Below are 13,381 nucleotides of genomic sequence, written 5' to 3'. Positions count from 1 at the left end.
GACTGGTTCCTGGGTCAGCATGGGGAGTGTCCTGTGTTAGTAAGTACGGAAGGTGAATACGGAACATAGGCAGAAACAGATTTTTTTCCAGCGTTCTCTCTGAAGAGGTTCTTTGGCCCGTAATCCTTGTAGCTGGGCTGCATGTCAGCTCTCCGGTGCTACTTAGCGCCAGAATGTCCAGGCTTGGGTGGCTGAAGTTTGTCCTGATTTCCAGAGGTGGTGAAGCTACTAGAAGCTGTGTGCCCCCAGCTGCTCTGAAAATCAGACCGTTTACTTAGGGGCCTAACTGGAGTTACCCAAGTCTGAACATTTTGGCCGGGCCCACGTCAAATTCTGACAGGTTTAAAGAAATGGGGGGGGACGTGCAACCCAGTATCACTCCCAGTTTGGTTTTTGAACAGGACCAATGGCAAATGCTGCAGCCCCCACTAGCACACCTCAGAAACTGATTCCTCCTCAGCCAACTGGCCGTCCTTCACCAGCACCCCCAGCGGTACCTCCTGCAGCATCTCCTGTAATGCCACCCCAAACTCAGTCACCCGGGCAGCCAGCCCAGCCTGCCCCCATGGTGCAGCTCCATCAGAAGCAGAATCGTATCACGCCGATCCAGAAGCCAAGAGGACTTGACCCAGTGGAAATCCTTCAGGAGAGGGAATACAGGTAAAAGCAGTGGCTTCTGTTGGAATTGTGAGATGCTGATATCAAGTGGCTGGCTGCCTCTCCCCTTTTATCCTCCTCCTGGTGTCCTCAGCTCTCTTGACGAATACAGTGGCTCTCGCTATTTACCGTTCTTCCTCCCCTCCAGTCAAAATTCCCAGTTGACATGTGCTGTACAGACTAGCCTAGGACTTAGAAGATCTGTGCATAAGTTCACTTCAGAGCCTGTCAGGGCAACTCCTGAGATCTTACAGTTTACTGTGCAGATGCGCCTGTCTCTGCTTCTCCCAGGGGCTGACGTTTTCCCTGCCACTTCAGTTATTTTTCATGCCAGAAAGGCATGCTACTGCTATGCCCATGTATTAAATGATGTTCCAAACAAAGATGTACATAGCTGGCAAGAACTTCCATTGTACTTTGAGATCCGGTGACTCAAGGACTGGGCAAAACACAGATGTATTTGATAGTCTTTTCAGTTGAACAGTAAAAGGCTAAAAGTGCCCAGACTTAAACTCATTTTATCTTCATCTGCTACGAAATTGTCTTCTCCCCACAGATTGCAGGCTCGCATTGCTCACAGAATCCAAGAGCTAGAAAACCTGCCTGGGTCCCTGGCTGGTGACCTGAGAACCAAAGCTACCATTGAACTGAAAGCACTAAGACTGCTTAACTTCCAGAGACAGGTAGGTTGTGGGTTTCAGCCGCTGGCTTTCCAGTGTGCCATGCCTGATTCAGAGCAGGAATTAGCCAATGACTGCAGATTTTGTAATGCAAGGCAAATGCCGGATACACAGGAATAAGATAATTAGTGTGCATTTGTGTCTGTGCCTGGCTTGGAATAAAACAAACTGAACTTAGTACAAGAACCCCCCAGCCTGCCTCATGTGTTCGCTGGTTACCATGGAAGTGGTAGCTTACCTGGATACCGGACTAGATGGAGCATTGGTCCATCCCATTTCCTGCTCTACTGATCTGACTTGGCAGAAGGAAAAGAGGCCTGATGAGCTGGACCATTGGGCCAATTTGGTGTGGCAGTGGACTAGATGAACCGTGCTCTGGCAGCATCTTTATTCTCATAAATCTCAATTCTGAGACTCCATATGGAAGAGATTCTGATTTTTAAGTAGCGTTTGTTTTTTTGTTTTTCCACTGAGGGTGTGATCCGCCCCTGTTCAGAGGATCAGCACAAGGCTGATGCACCATTTATGTCGCATAAGGTCTTAAGATGTAGAATAGGCCTTTTGCTGGTGTACATAAGCAGAGTTATATTGTGACACTGCATATTTTTCCAGTTCCATACCATACATCTTTGACCTGAATCTGTTGCCCAAGGCATTTTCAGAACAGTATTTCAGCCTTTGATTGTATGTTTGGCCTTTTTAATGCCATGCAAAACTTTGGCACTTATAAAATGGCACACAGAGAGAAATTAAATTTTTTTTAAATGTGAATTTCTTGAAAAGCTGCGTCAGGAAGTCGTGGTGTGCATGAGACGAGACACTGCCCTGGAAACGGCACTGAATGCCAAGGCATACAAACGCAGCAAGCGGCAGTCCCTGCGCGAGGCTCGCATCACGGAGAAACTGGAGAAACAACAGAAGATCGAGCAAGAACGGAAACGCAGACAAAAGCACCAGGTAAGTTGTTCCCTTCCTGTTACTTTATTTTGTTTGTTTGTTGTTTAGGTTGGGATTTTCAAAGTAGGGTAAGGAATTTAGGATTTCTTTGGGAATTGGGCACCTAGGACCATAACTCACTTGTTTTCCTGTAGAGAGAGTTAGAATACAGAGGCCATTAAATTGAGAGTCTTTACTGAGATGTTAAATATATTTTGGGCAAATTACAGTCAGAGGAAAAGATCTCTTTTGTTACTAAATTCATGCATCAAATGGCTTACAACATAGAAAGACATTGATTATTACAGTGCAGAACAATAGATGGCTAGTGTGTGTATCTTGACTTTGTAGCCCAATTGCCATCACTTTGTCCCTTCAGGAATACCTCAATAGCATTCTCCAGCATGCCAAGGATTTCAAAGAATACCATCGATCCGTCACGGGCAAAATTCAAAAGCTTACAAAAGCTGTGGCCACTTACCATGCTAACACTGAGCGTGAGCAGAAGAAAGAGAATGAGAGGATCGAGAAAGAGCGAATGCGCAGGTTGATGGTAAGGTTTCCCATGGGACTGCAAAGCGGTTCACACGCGCGCACACACACGTTGTGTAGCTGAATGATGTAAACTGCCTGCAGTGTGCTTGCATAGAATTTTTAGCTGGCTAAATTTCTCCTCCTCGGGGCTGACAGGATGCTAACCTTGCCTCTTCCTTTAGGCTGAGGATGAAGAAGGGTATCGTAAGCTTATCGATCAGAAGAAAGATAAGCGCTTGGCATATCTACTCCAGCAGACAGACGAGTATGTGGCCAACCTGACCGAGCTGGTGCGACAGCACAAGGCCGCACAGGTGGCAAAGGAGAAAAAGAAGAAAAAGAAAAAGAAGGTGACTTAACAATTAAGCCTGCTTGCCACGAGGATTGTTAGCTCTGGCAGGAGCCGGGTCTGGAGTAAGGCGGGGTTTGGAAACGGCTGCAGACATGTCTCTACTGTCATGCCTTGTTTCTGAGCTGTACTCGTCCAGCCTTTGCAGTTGAGGGCATCTATTGAGCAGAGAGAGTCATTCATGCTGACTGCTTGTTCATAGACAGATGTGACGAGCAAGTTCACGTCTCTTGTAATCAAATGCTATGTTTGAATTTGGGACTCCAGAACTCAAAGCCTAATGCGTCATCTAACCTGCCATACCGATAAGCAGGTTACCCTACTTGAGAATGCGTCTCTAAAACCAGAATCTTCATGCTGTTTCCCTTAATTTTTCAACAGAAGGCATCATAAATCGCAATGTGAATTTTTCTTTTTTTCTTCCATAGTAATACAGTGAAAGAAACTGAAGACTGGTCTGTTTTGCCAACTTAAATATAACTAATGACAATTTACTAGAGAGAATTTACTGCAAGTTTTCTAAAGCACAAACTCATTTGGTGAGAGTCACTAGATCAGAAAACTTGCAGTAAATTTTCCCTAGTAAATTGCCATTAATTAAATGGAAGTTTTTTGGTTTCTTTCACTGTGGGGGAAAAAATGGAAGAAAACTGTGTTGTGAGTACAAGGGGATAAGCTGGTAAAACTGATAATAGTTTTTAATAGTTTTTAGTTTTTTGGAGATAAGGATATCTATTCCAGGAGATTTAAAATGGGGGGTGTCTACTTTTAAAGAACTATTTTGATTTCCTTTCAATAGTACAGTGTGCAGAATTTTCTATACTAATAAGAGCTGGCTTTGCATGCTATGGTGATGGGTGTTACACAAAAACAAAACCCCCAAACAAACACCAGAGGAGAATAGCTATCTTGGACGTAGTAATCAAAAGCATCAGTCCTAATATAACATTGCATGACGATGATAAACCAGTCTAAAATGTTAGCTCTTTTGAAGGAGGATTTCTTGGCTAGAACTTAATTTACAAATCTGTTCCAGCCTGAGCAGCTTCTGCACTTGACTGTTTGTGTCCTCCCTTCCCACCCTCCTTCTTTTGAGTTGGGATACTTGCATTATAAGCATGCGATGCCAGTGGAGTGCTCGTATTGGCGGTTTGATTTTTGTTTCCATTATTAAAGGGTTGCTATGAGTTGTATTCCCTTTCTTTCAGAAGGCAGAGAATGCAGAAGGGCAAACTCCTGCAATTGGACCAGATGGCGAAGTAAGCACAAGAAACTTGTTTCATGTGGTGCCAAGTAGGATAGAAAACATTTGTTAGCCACACACTGAAAGGATCAGTTATGATGATGATATTTTGGATTGAAAGAAAAACAGCACCGAGAAGTGGAGTGGAGTAGATGGCTAAATCAAGACTGCCTAAAATAGAACATATTCAACTTAATAAAGAAATGTTTGTCTCTTACCCTCTCCACCCGCATGAATGGTTCTGGCAGCCTCTCCAACCTGCCATGTCACTGCTAATTTTGGCAGCAACTCCAGTGTGTTCACACTGACTCCAACCCTGCAAACATTTAGATATGTCACGTAGGAGAGGAAGGATGTAGAGTAAACGAGCCTGGGATTGGGAGGCTGGAGTTAATTCCCAGCTCTGCCACAGTTTTCCTGTGTGACCTTGGGCAAATTTGTCTGTAAAAGGGGGTGACAGTGTTTTCCTACCTACAGCAGTGCTATGAGGATCAGTACGTTAAAGATTGCGAGGTGATTAGATACTATTGGGATCAGGGCATAAGAACCTAAGGGAAAGCCACCCATAACTTTAGGCATGTGAGAAGTCCCGGTGAACTCAGTGGGACAAAAGTGCTTACACATATACCTAAGAAGTTGCAAGATCGCTTGTGACAAAGGAAGTGCTGAGGCAGTGAATTTATAAGAGAAGCTGGAGATATTTCACATTAAGATAGTTCTTTTATTCATGCCTTCAAATACCAAGCAGCACTTTTGTCACAGCTAGGTCAAGACAGTGGTTTCCTGTTTCTTGTTTTTGAATTAGTGCAAACCAAAAATTTTAGATCAAAGCTGTTTTGTTTGTTTGTTTTTATTTATTCTTTGGATAAAGCGGTGTTTTAAAACTTTAGTGGGTGTCCCGTAAATATTTCTGCAATAGCCCTTAACTGGTTTTAATTAAAGGGCTGGCTAATAGAGCACAGAGATGCTTTAATTCCAGATGGAATACTGAAATGTACACACATTGTGCTTTCTCAGCCTCTGGATGAGACCAGCCAAATGAGTGATCTCCCTGTGAAAGTGATCCATGTGGAAAGCGGTAAAATCCTTACTGGCACAGATGCTCCAAAGGCTGGACAGCTGGACACGTGGTTGGAAATGAACCCAGGGTAAGCCATCGCCAGTTCCCAGATTGCCATCTGGTGTTGTGCCAGAAGGCTGACCGCCTCACATTTGCGGTAATGCATTCTGTGGCTTTGCTTATAAATCCTGTTCCATGCTCTAACTGAAATGGGTCAAAAATTACACCAGTTCACGGTCTGGGATACTGGCCCCAATCCTGCAGTGATTGTGTGTCTTCAAGGTTCCTCCCTCACAGAGATCATTGCAGCATTGGGGCCTGTGTTTAGTTCAGGCAAGAAAAGCCCAAAATATCAGCATAGGCCCAGCCTAACACCTTGAGAGTCCCAAAGGGTAGGAAGAAGTATGTTATACCATTGGAAAGTGCAGATTCCTTTAACCTTACTTCAGTGGTCAGGGAGCTGCTAAAATTGTGTGGGAAATACTGTTGCAAAAAGTGCTTAATTGGTGGACCTCTACTTATGCACCCGGACCCAATAAGTTTTTCTAAGCACTGGTCCTAAAATCTGGGATTAGAAAGGGAAAAAAATTAGTCAAATTCCTGTGTTAAAAGTAGCAGTAATCTCACTCTAGTTTGAGTTCAAAGGCTTTTAGAGTCCAAGCTAGTCGCATGTTTGTGCATTACTCTGTCAGAATCAGAACTGATATTAAATATTAATATTTGTATTGAATTAGATATGAAGTAGCTCCCAGATCTGACAGTGAAGAAAGTGGGTCAGAGGAGGAGGAAGAGGTAAGTGGATGTGCCTTAAGTCATATTTTTTGGGTGCTTTCGTATTTTAAAATAGGAAATAACCAGTAGACATAAAGTCATTAAACTTAATCCACTACTTATTTTTCAAATATAGTTCAATATTGATTTAGCTAAAATGAGTTCATTTAGAACAAATTTTGAAACAACTGATGTGTGCAGTGTGAAAACAAATAACCTCGTGTTGTCATATTTCCAACCCCATGCCACTTGGCGTCTCTTCCTCTGTTGTGTCATGTCTTAACGAGGACACAACCATGCAAGCCTTTACTTCTGATAGTAGCCTGACATTGTCATCACACATCAATAAGGATTTAAATACATAAGAACTGCCATAGTGGGTCAGACCAATGATCCATCTGGCCTGGTATCTAGTCTCCAACCATGGTCAGTACAAGAGCTTCAAGGGGAGTGTACAGAACAGGGCAATTTTGCAGAGATCCACCCCATCTTCCCCTGTCTTGCAGGATCCTGTCCCTGATTTGTAAGGCAGTGACTGTTTCTTATGAGTTCTTAAAGGTTCATAAACAGTCTGAAGCTATGTACATTTAAAAAAGTAGTAGGTCCAAGATGCACCAAGAATCTTTGAGTGCTCTACCGTTTGGGTGAAGCAGAGGTAATATTTTGGGGATAGGGTACATTTTTTTATTTTATTTTTTTTTTAAATGAGGTTGAGCCACTAATCACTGCCAATCTCCCTGCCTCTTACTGCTCTGCTGCTTGTCGTGTGCTAGACTGATATTCTGCACTGACAGCTTAGGGGCAGGACACGATTTTGCCCACATAATGGAAGTTCCCACTCCCTTCAAAGAATTTATTTTTAAATGACTTTGGGAAACGAGGTTGGGTTGTTAGAATATGTATGGCAGGAGGTAGGGTGCATCTGTAGGTCAGCTTTGAATGATCAGCATTCTAGAGCTTACATGAAAAATGTTTAAACTTGGGTGCTTAAGGTTGGCGCCTACATCCATATTTAGGAAGGAGACAAAGCAGGGATTTATGTAGGTACCTACAAAATGGCGTGATTTTTTTTTTTAAAGGTGCCACGCATCTACAGATCCCACTGAAGTCAACAGGAAAAGCAAGTGCTCACCATTTCTGAAAAGGGCTGCTTTTATTTAGGTGTCTAAATATGGGTGTAGGATCCTCATGTTTGGAAATTTTGGCCTAAGGGTTTATTTCTACCCAGTTGATCAAAAGATTTTTTTTTTTTTGGCCTTTTTCTAAAAGAAAATAACACAAAAGGGCCACAAATATGACCACAAAGTACAATTGTGGTATCTAGATCTACAGGGAGATGCAAAGCGATTCTGTAGCTTTATATGTGCGTTTCCTGGTGATTCCTACTCATGGAGAGTCAATGCAAATATACATCTTGGATGCATGCCAGCCAATCAACTGGCATGTATGTTGTCCTTCATTTCCTCTGTGTGCTGAAGTCTCCTGCATCACCAGCTGGTGAACAAAGCTGTATGCTTTATAGCAGGGGCAGGCAACCTATGGCACACGTGCCGAAGGCGGCACGCGAGCTGATTTACAGTGGCACTCACACTGCCCAGGTCCTGGCCACCGGTCCGGGGAGCTCTGCATTTTAATTTAATTTTAAATGAAGCTTCTTAAACATTTTAAAAACCTTATTTACTTTACATACAACAATAGTTCAGTTGTCTATTATAGACTTATAGAAAGAGACCTTCTAAAAACGTTAAAATGTATGACTGGCAGGCAAAACCTTAAATCAGAGTGAATAAATGAAGACTCGGCCCAGCACTTCTGAAAGATTGCTGACCCCTGCTTTATAGCATCTTGGTAACAGGAAGGAAGGAAAGAGGTGTCTCCAGATTGACTTTTTTGCAAAGTCTGCAGCATGTATTTAAAGAGTTTGCTGCATGTTAAGTGGCTCATGCAGATTTGGCCAGCTCCACCTTACTGTGAGGATACAGAACGCTGCCTTCTCCCTTGTACGGGAGGATGAGTGTACGTAACTTGATAGTCCCAGTGATGTAGCCTTCAATTTCTGGCAGGAGGAGGAAGAGGAGCAGCCGCAACCTGCCCAGCCTGCCCTGCCTGTGGAGGAAAAGAAGAAGATCCCAGATCCAGACAGTGATGATGTGTCAGAAGTCGACGCCAGGCACATTATTGAGTAAGCCCCACCTAGTCACTTGTTGCGTCAGTATTTTAAATCCTGCTGCCCTTTGTTTCCTCTTTGGGGGGCAAAAACAACCCAGGATTAGCCTGGATTGATTTCCATTATTCTGGATCACTTTGTTGGAGGCGTAATTGACAGGCACTAATAACTGGCAAGAGAAGACTTGCGAACTGCTGTTTCTCTTGTCCCAGCATGAAGGGCAGCGTTCCATTGTGAAGTCCCTCTTTCGCCTGGCTGGCACATGAAAAAAATTATACTTCACTGTGAAAGTTTTGCATTTTGTATACTGCTAGAATAGCTTTAATTTTAATCCCTATTGTCAGTCTCTTGTAACTCCCTCCCAGTGCTCACTAAAAATGACATGGAGGAGCTCTGATTTGTTATGCTTGGTCTTTACCCAGAGATTAAGGCTGAGAGATTCACATTCACTTAATAGATTTAGATGCATTGCTTGTTAATTTTAATGAGAATTATGTCTGATTCTCCTAGGAAGCTTTGAATATATTGGTCTAGGTTTTTTTGAAAACAGAAGAGAAATTAACATGTTGGTTACCAAAGTGCAGGGGAAATTGGGTGCTGTTTTTTTAATTTAAAGTTTCATGCTTAGGTCTCCTCCTCCTCAGAGGGGAATGCTGCATTAGCTACATTTGGAGAAGGGAAAAGGTATGCAGATGAAAATAGTGTGACAAACCATGGTTGCATACCTACAAACGTCAGTAGAGACACGAGGGGGTGAGGTCATATCTTTTATGGTTTGTGAAAGAGAGAAGCTTTAGAGGAAGAAGAGCTCTGTGTAAGTTCACAAGCTTGTCTCTTTCACCAGCAGAAGTTGGTCCAATCAAAGATATGACCTCACCCCCCTTATCTCTCCAATATCCTGGGACCAACACAGCTACAAAAACACTGCCTACAGACATCGGTCATAGATTCTAAAGCCAGCAGGGTCCACTGTGATAATCTAGTCTGACCTGCATAATGCTGGTCAAAGGACTGTCCTGAATTAAGTCCTGTTTGAACTAGAGCAGATCTCTTAGAAAATCAATCAGTGAGGCTTGAACCTTTACCCTCTAGCTCCATAATTATGAGCCCCTATCACTCGAGCTACATAAGAACGGCCATACTGGGTCAGACCAAAGGTCCATCTAGCCCAGTGTCCTGTCTTCCGACAGTGGCCAATGCCAGATGCCCCAGAGGGAATGAACAGAACAGGGAATCATCAAGTGATCCATCCCCTGTCACCAATTCTCAGCTTCTGGCAAACTGAAGCTAGGGACACCATCCCTGCCCATCCTGGCTAATAGCCATGGATGGACCTATCCTCCAGGAACTTTTCTAGTTCTTTTTTGAACCCTGATACAGTCTTGGCCTTCACAACATCCTCTGGCAAGGAGTTCCACAGGTTGACTGTGTGTTGTGTGAAGAAATACTTCCTTTTGTTTATTTTAAACCTGCTGCCTATTAATTTCATTTGGTGATCCCAAGTTATTGTGTTATGAGAAGGAGTAAATAACACTTCTTTATTTACTTTCTCCACACCAGTCATGAATTTATAGACCTCTAGCATATCCTCCTTTAGTCATCTCTTTTCCAAGCTGAAAAGTCCCAGTTTTTATTAATCTTTTCTCATATGGAAGTTGTTCCATACCCCTAATAATTTTTGTTGCCCTTTTCTGAATCTTTTCCAATTCCAATATATGCTTTTTGAGATGGGGTGACCACATCTGCATGCAGTATTCAAGATGTGGGCATACCATGGATTTATATAGAGGCAATATGATATTTTCTATCCCTTTTTTAATGATTCCCAACGTTCTGTTTGCTTTTTTTGACTGCGCTGCACATTGAGTGGATGTTTTCAGAGAACTCTTCACAAGGATGCCAAGGTCTCTCTCTTGAGTAGTAACAGCTAATTTAGACCCCATCATTTTATACTTATAGTTGGGATTATGGTTTCGAATGTGTATTACTTTGCATTTATCAACATTGAATTTTGTCTGCCATTTTGTTGTCCAGTCATCCAGATTTGTGAGATCCCTTTGTAGCTCTTCGCAGTCTGCTTGGGATTTAACTATCTTGAGTAGTTTTGTATCATCTGCAAATTTTGCCACCTCACTGTTTACCCCTTTTCCCAGATCATTTATGAATATGTTGAATAGCACTGGGCCCAGTACAGACCCCTGGGGGACACCACTATTTACCTCTCTCCATTCTGAAAACTGACCATTTATTCTTACCCTTTGTTTCTTATCTTTTAATCAGTTACCGATCCCTGACAGGACCTTCCCTCTTACCCCATGACAGCTTCCTTTGCTAAAGAAAAATCTTCCAGCTGTCAATAAGCAGCAGGCTGTTACATTTTGTGGTGGCCAGCCAGTCTAGAGAGACAGTCACCTGCATTAAGCCAATATATTGCAATGGAATAATGTCCATCCGTTTTCATACAAAATATATCATGTGCTGTTTTTTATAAACCACCCATGGGTATGGAGATAGCCGTATTGGCATAAATGCACCTGTGTGAGCTGCTAGTTATTTTAAACTAAAGAAATGGAAGAAAAGAGGGTAATGCAATGTTGACATTTTACATGACAAAAAGTCAGGGATTACAGAGCTTATGGTTCCCATGGTGGCAAACATTGCCCGAATACAGGTAAGTTATCGCCATAGATGGAAAATGCTGAAAGTTCCAAAGTGGGTCCAAGTTACGCTTCCCTAAGCAACTATAACTTAAAATTCTGGACACTTCTGTACATGTAAAAACTGAACCTTAATGTGGAAGTAACCTAGTTTTTTGCTTTTAATATTTATAAGGACTTAGACGTGCCATACTCCCAAATCTTCTCCCTCTTTCATGCTTGCTTGCATGCAAACACAGGTGAGATGTATCAGCAGAACAACTCTGCCTTGCCTGCCCTTTGTCTCATTCAAATTGCAGCATCCTAGTTTCCTTTCTGAGATGTCCGTCCCCCCCCCGCCACCTCTCACCCCTCCAAAAAAGGTGTGAGCGCCTTAAATTGGACTTAGAAAGTATCATTTGGTTGTAGCGCTAAGCCTATGGTTTGTGCAGTTTCGGGTGCATCAGTTAGAAGAGGTTCTCATCACACCAGGAAATTCTAATAAGTGGTTTGCAGAAGAAACTATAACTGTGTGAGGAAATAGGTGAAGTGTGTGTAAAATTGTTGGGGTTTTTTTTGAAAGAGTAATTCCTTTAAAACAAACACAAGCTGCTGGATGATCTGGCAATAAGCATTTACTTACCATTCAGGTCAAGATTCTTGCTGTCTCAAAAGCGCACTGTGGTTTGGATCTTTAAAAATCATAATTAAAGATAATATGGAGATATAGCTATATCTCATAGAGCTGGAAGGGACCGTGAAAGGTCATTGAGTCCAGTCCCCTGCCTTTGCAGCAGGACCAAGTACTGATTTTTGCCCCAGATCCCTAAGTGGCCCCCTCAAGGATTGAACTCACAACCCTAGGTTTAGCAGGCCAATGCTCAAACCACTGAGCTATCCCTCCCCCAAGTCACTTAGGCACTGCTGTAAATCTGATCCCACCTGGTTAGTTTCCAAGGAGTTAAATGTGCCAGCATCATTTTTTTGCTCCCTGGATTTAGAGAGCATGAGGCAAAGGGAAAAGTAAACTGGGATGAAAAGAGACTAAAATATTCTTTCAAAAGCAAAGAAGTTGATTGGTTGTACTTGGAGAGACGAGCTCATGAAATCCAAGGATTCATGTGGGGTCCCCCAGAGGTCTTTGGGCCGCGGGGAAGCCTGTCTCCCAGAGAAGTGAGAAGGATTTTCTCCATATCCTTCAAAACTCTTTATTTACGTATTTATTTATTTTTTAGAAATGCTAAGCAAGATGTTGATGATGAGTATGGGGTCTCCCAAGCTCTGGCGAGGGGATTACAATCTTACTACGCTGTGGCCCACGCGGTCACTGAACGAGTGGACAAACAGTCCACGCTCATGGTCAATGGCGTCCTCAAACAATACCAGGTGAGACACTGAGGGAGGAAGTGCCCTAATTCAGGGTGATGGTGACTGAAATAGCTTATGCACACACATACAGCATGTCTGATCAACCACAGGTACGCTCAGCACTGGGGGGAGAACCTAGAAATTGCCAGACTGGATGAGACCCAAGGCCTATCTAGTCCAGTATCCTGTCTCTGAACAGCAGCTCAGAGAGAGGTTTTCTAGAACTCCGCAATAACAGATGTAGGATAATCAGCCCCCCATATTAGGTCTCATCCTGACCCCTCATAGTCAGAGATTGACATAAACCCTGATGCCTGAGATGTAATGTCCCTTCCAAAACGTTATCATTACTTATTAGAAGTAAATTGCACACCTTGCTCTGCCTTACAGCCTAGATAAGGAACTGTGACATGTATTTGAACATAAAACCCTTCTGAGATTGTTCCAGGCAACTGGTTTCACTTTGCTTAGTGTTGGGCTCCTGTCCTGCTTTCCTCACGGTTCTAATCAGGTGGCACTCCTTTACTATGCTCACTTATTTCTGTCTGTCTAGAAGCTGATTTATTCAAATCCATTTTGGGTTAATAGGTCATTATTTCTTACCTTTTGAACTTGCTGAGCAAAATTAATTCCAAGAATTGCAAGTGCCTCCATAAGCAAATCCACAATGTAATAAAGCTGACAAGCAAGTTTTAAACATGGGCACGTGTACACACACACACACACACACACACACACACACACACCCACCCACCCTAAACTGTACCACACAGGCTGAAGGTGACTGGATAATACTTGAAGCATTTGTAGTCTCTGGGGAACAAAGTGTGCCTTGACAGACGTTATCTGGCATTTTTAGTTGTAATTCGATAATTGTGCAGTACTTTGAAGATACAGAGCTGAATGGAAGGACAAACTTTTTGTGCTTATCAGTAGGCTCTGGTGTAAGACCTTACTTATAATAATGTGTATTGCACTTG

At 42.8% G+C, this 13,381-nt stretch overlaps 1 protein-coding gene across 9 annotated transcripts in view; it reads left to right on the top strand.

The window, feature by feature from the left end:
- SMARCA4 (SWI/SNF related, matrix associated, actin dependent regulator of chromatin, subfamily a, member 4) overlaps window positions 1–13,381 on the top strand; it is a 60,065-nt gene that overhangs the window by 22,684 nt on the left and 24,000 nt on the right. For 8 of the 9 annotated variants that reach the window (XM_054012813.1, XM_054012816.1, XM_054012815.1 and 5 more), the window contains 10 exons: window positions 402–660; window positions 1,214–1,340; window positions 2,121–2,294; window positions 2,653–2,826; window positions 2,990–3,157; window positions 4,365–4,415; window positions 5,417–5,547; window positions 6,194–6,251; window positions 8,294–8,412; window positions 12,269–12,419. In XM_054012813.1, coding sequence (XP_053868788.1) covers window positions 402–660; window positions 1,214–1,340; window positions 2,121–2,294; window positions 2,653–2,826; window positions 2,990–3,157; window positions 4,365–4,415; window positions 5,417–5,547; window positions 6,194–6,251; window positions 8,294–8,412; window positions 12,269–12,419 — 1,412 coding nt within the window. The remainder of the gene's footprint in view (window positions 1–401; window positions 661–1,213; window positions 1,341–2,120; window positions 2,295–2,652; window positions 2,827–2,989; window positions 3,158–4,364; window positions 4,416–5,416; window positions 5,548–6,193; window positions 6,252–8,293; window positions 8,413–12,268; window positions 12,420–13,381) is intronic. The other variant, XM_054012811.1, reaches the window with a different exon arrangement.

This window comes from Malaclemys terrapin, chromosome 23, assembly GCF_027887155.1.
Source record: "Malaclemys terrapin pileata isolate rMalTer1 chromosome 23, rMalTer1.hap1, whole genome shotgun sequence".
In the NCBI taxonomy this organism is placed as follows: Eukaryota; Metazoa; Chordata; order Testudines; family Emydidae; genus Malaclemys; species Malaclemys terrapin.
Note: the sequence above shows the minus strand (reverse complement) of the source record. Positions and strands in the feature narration are given on the sequence as shown.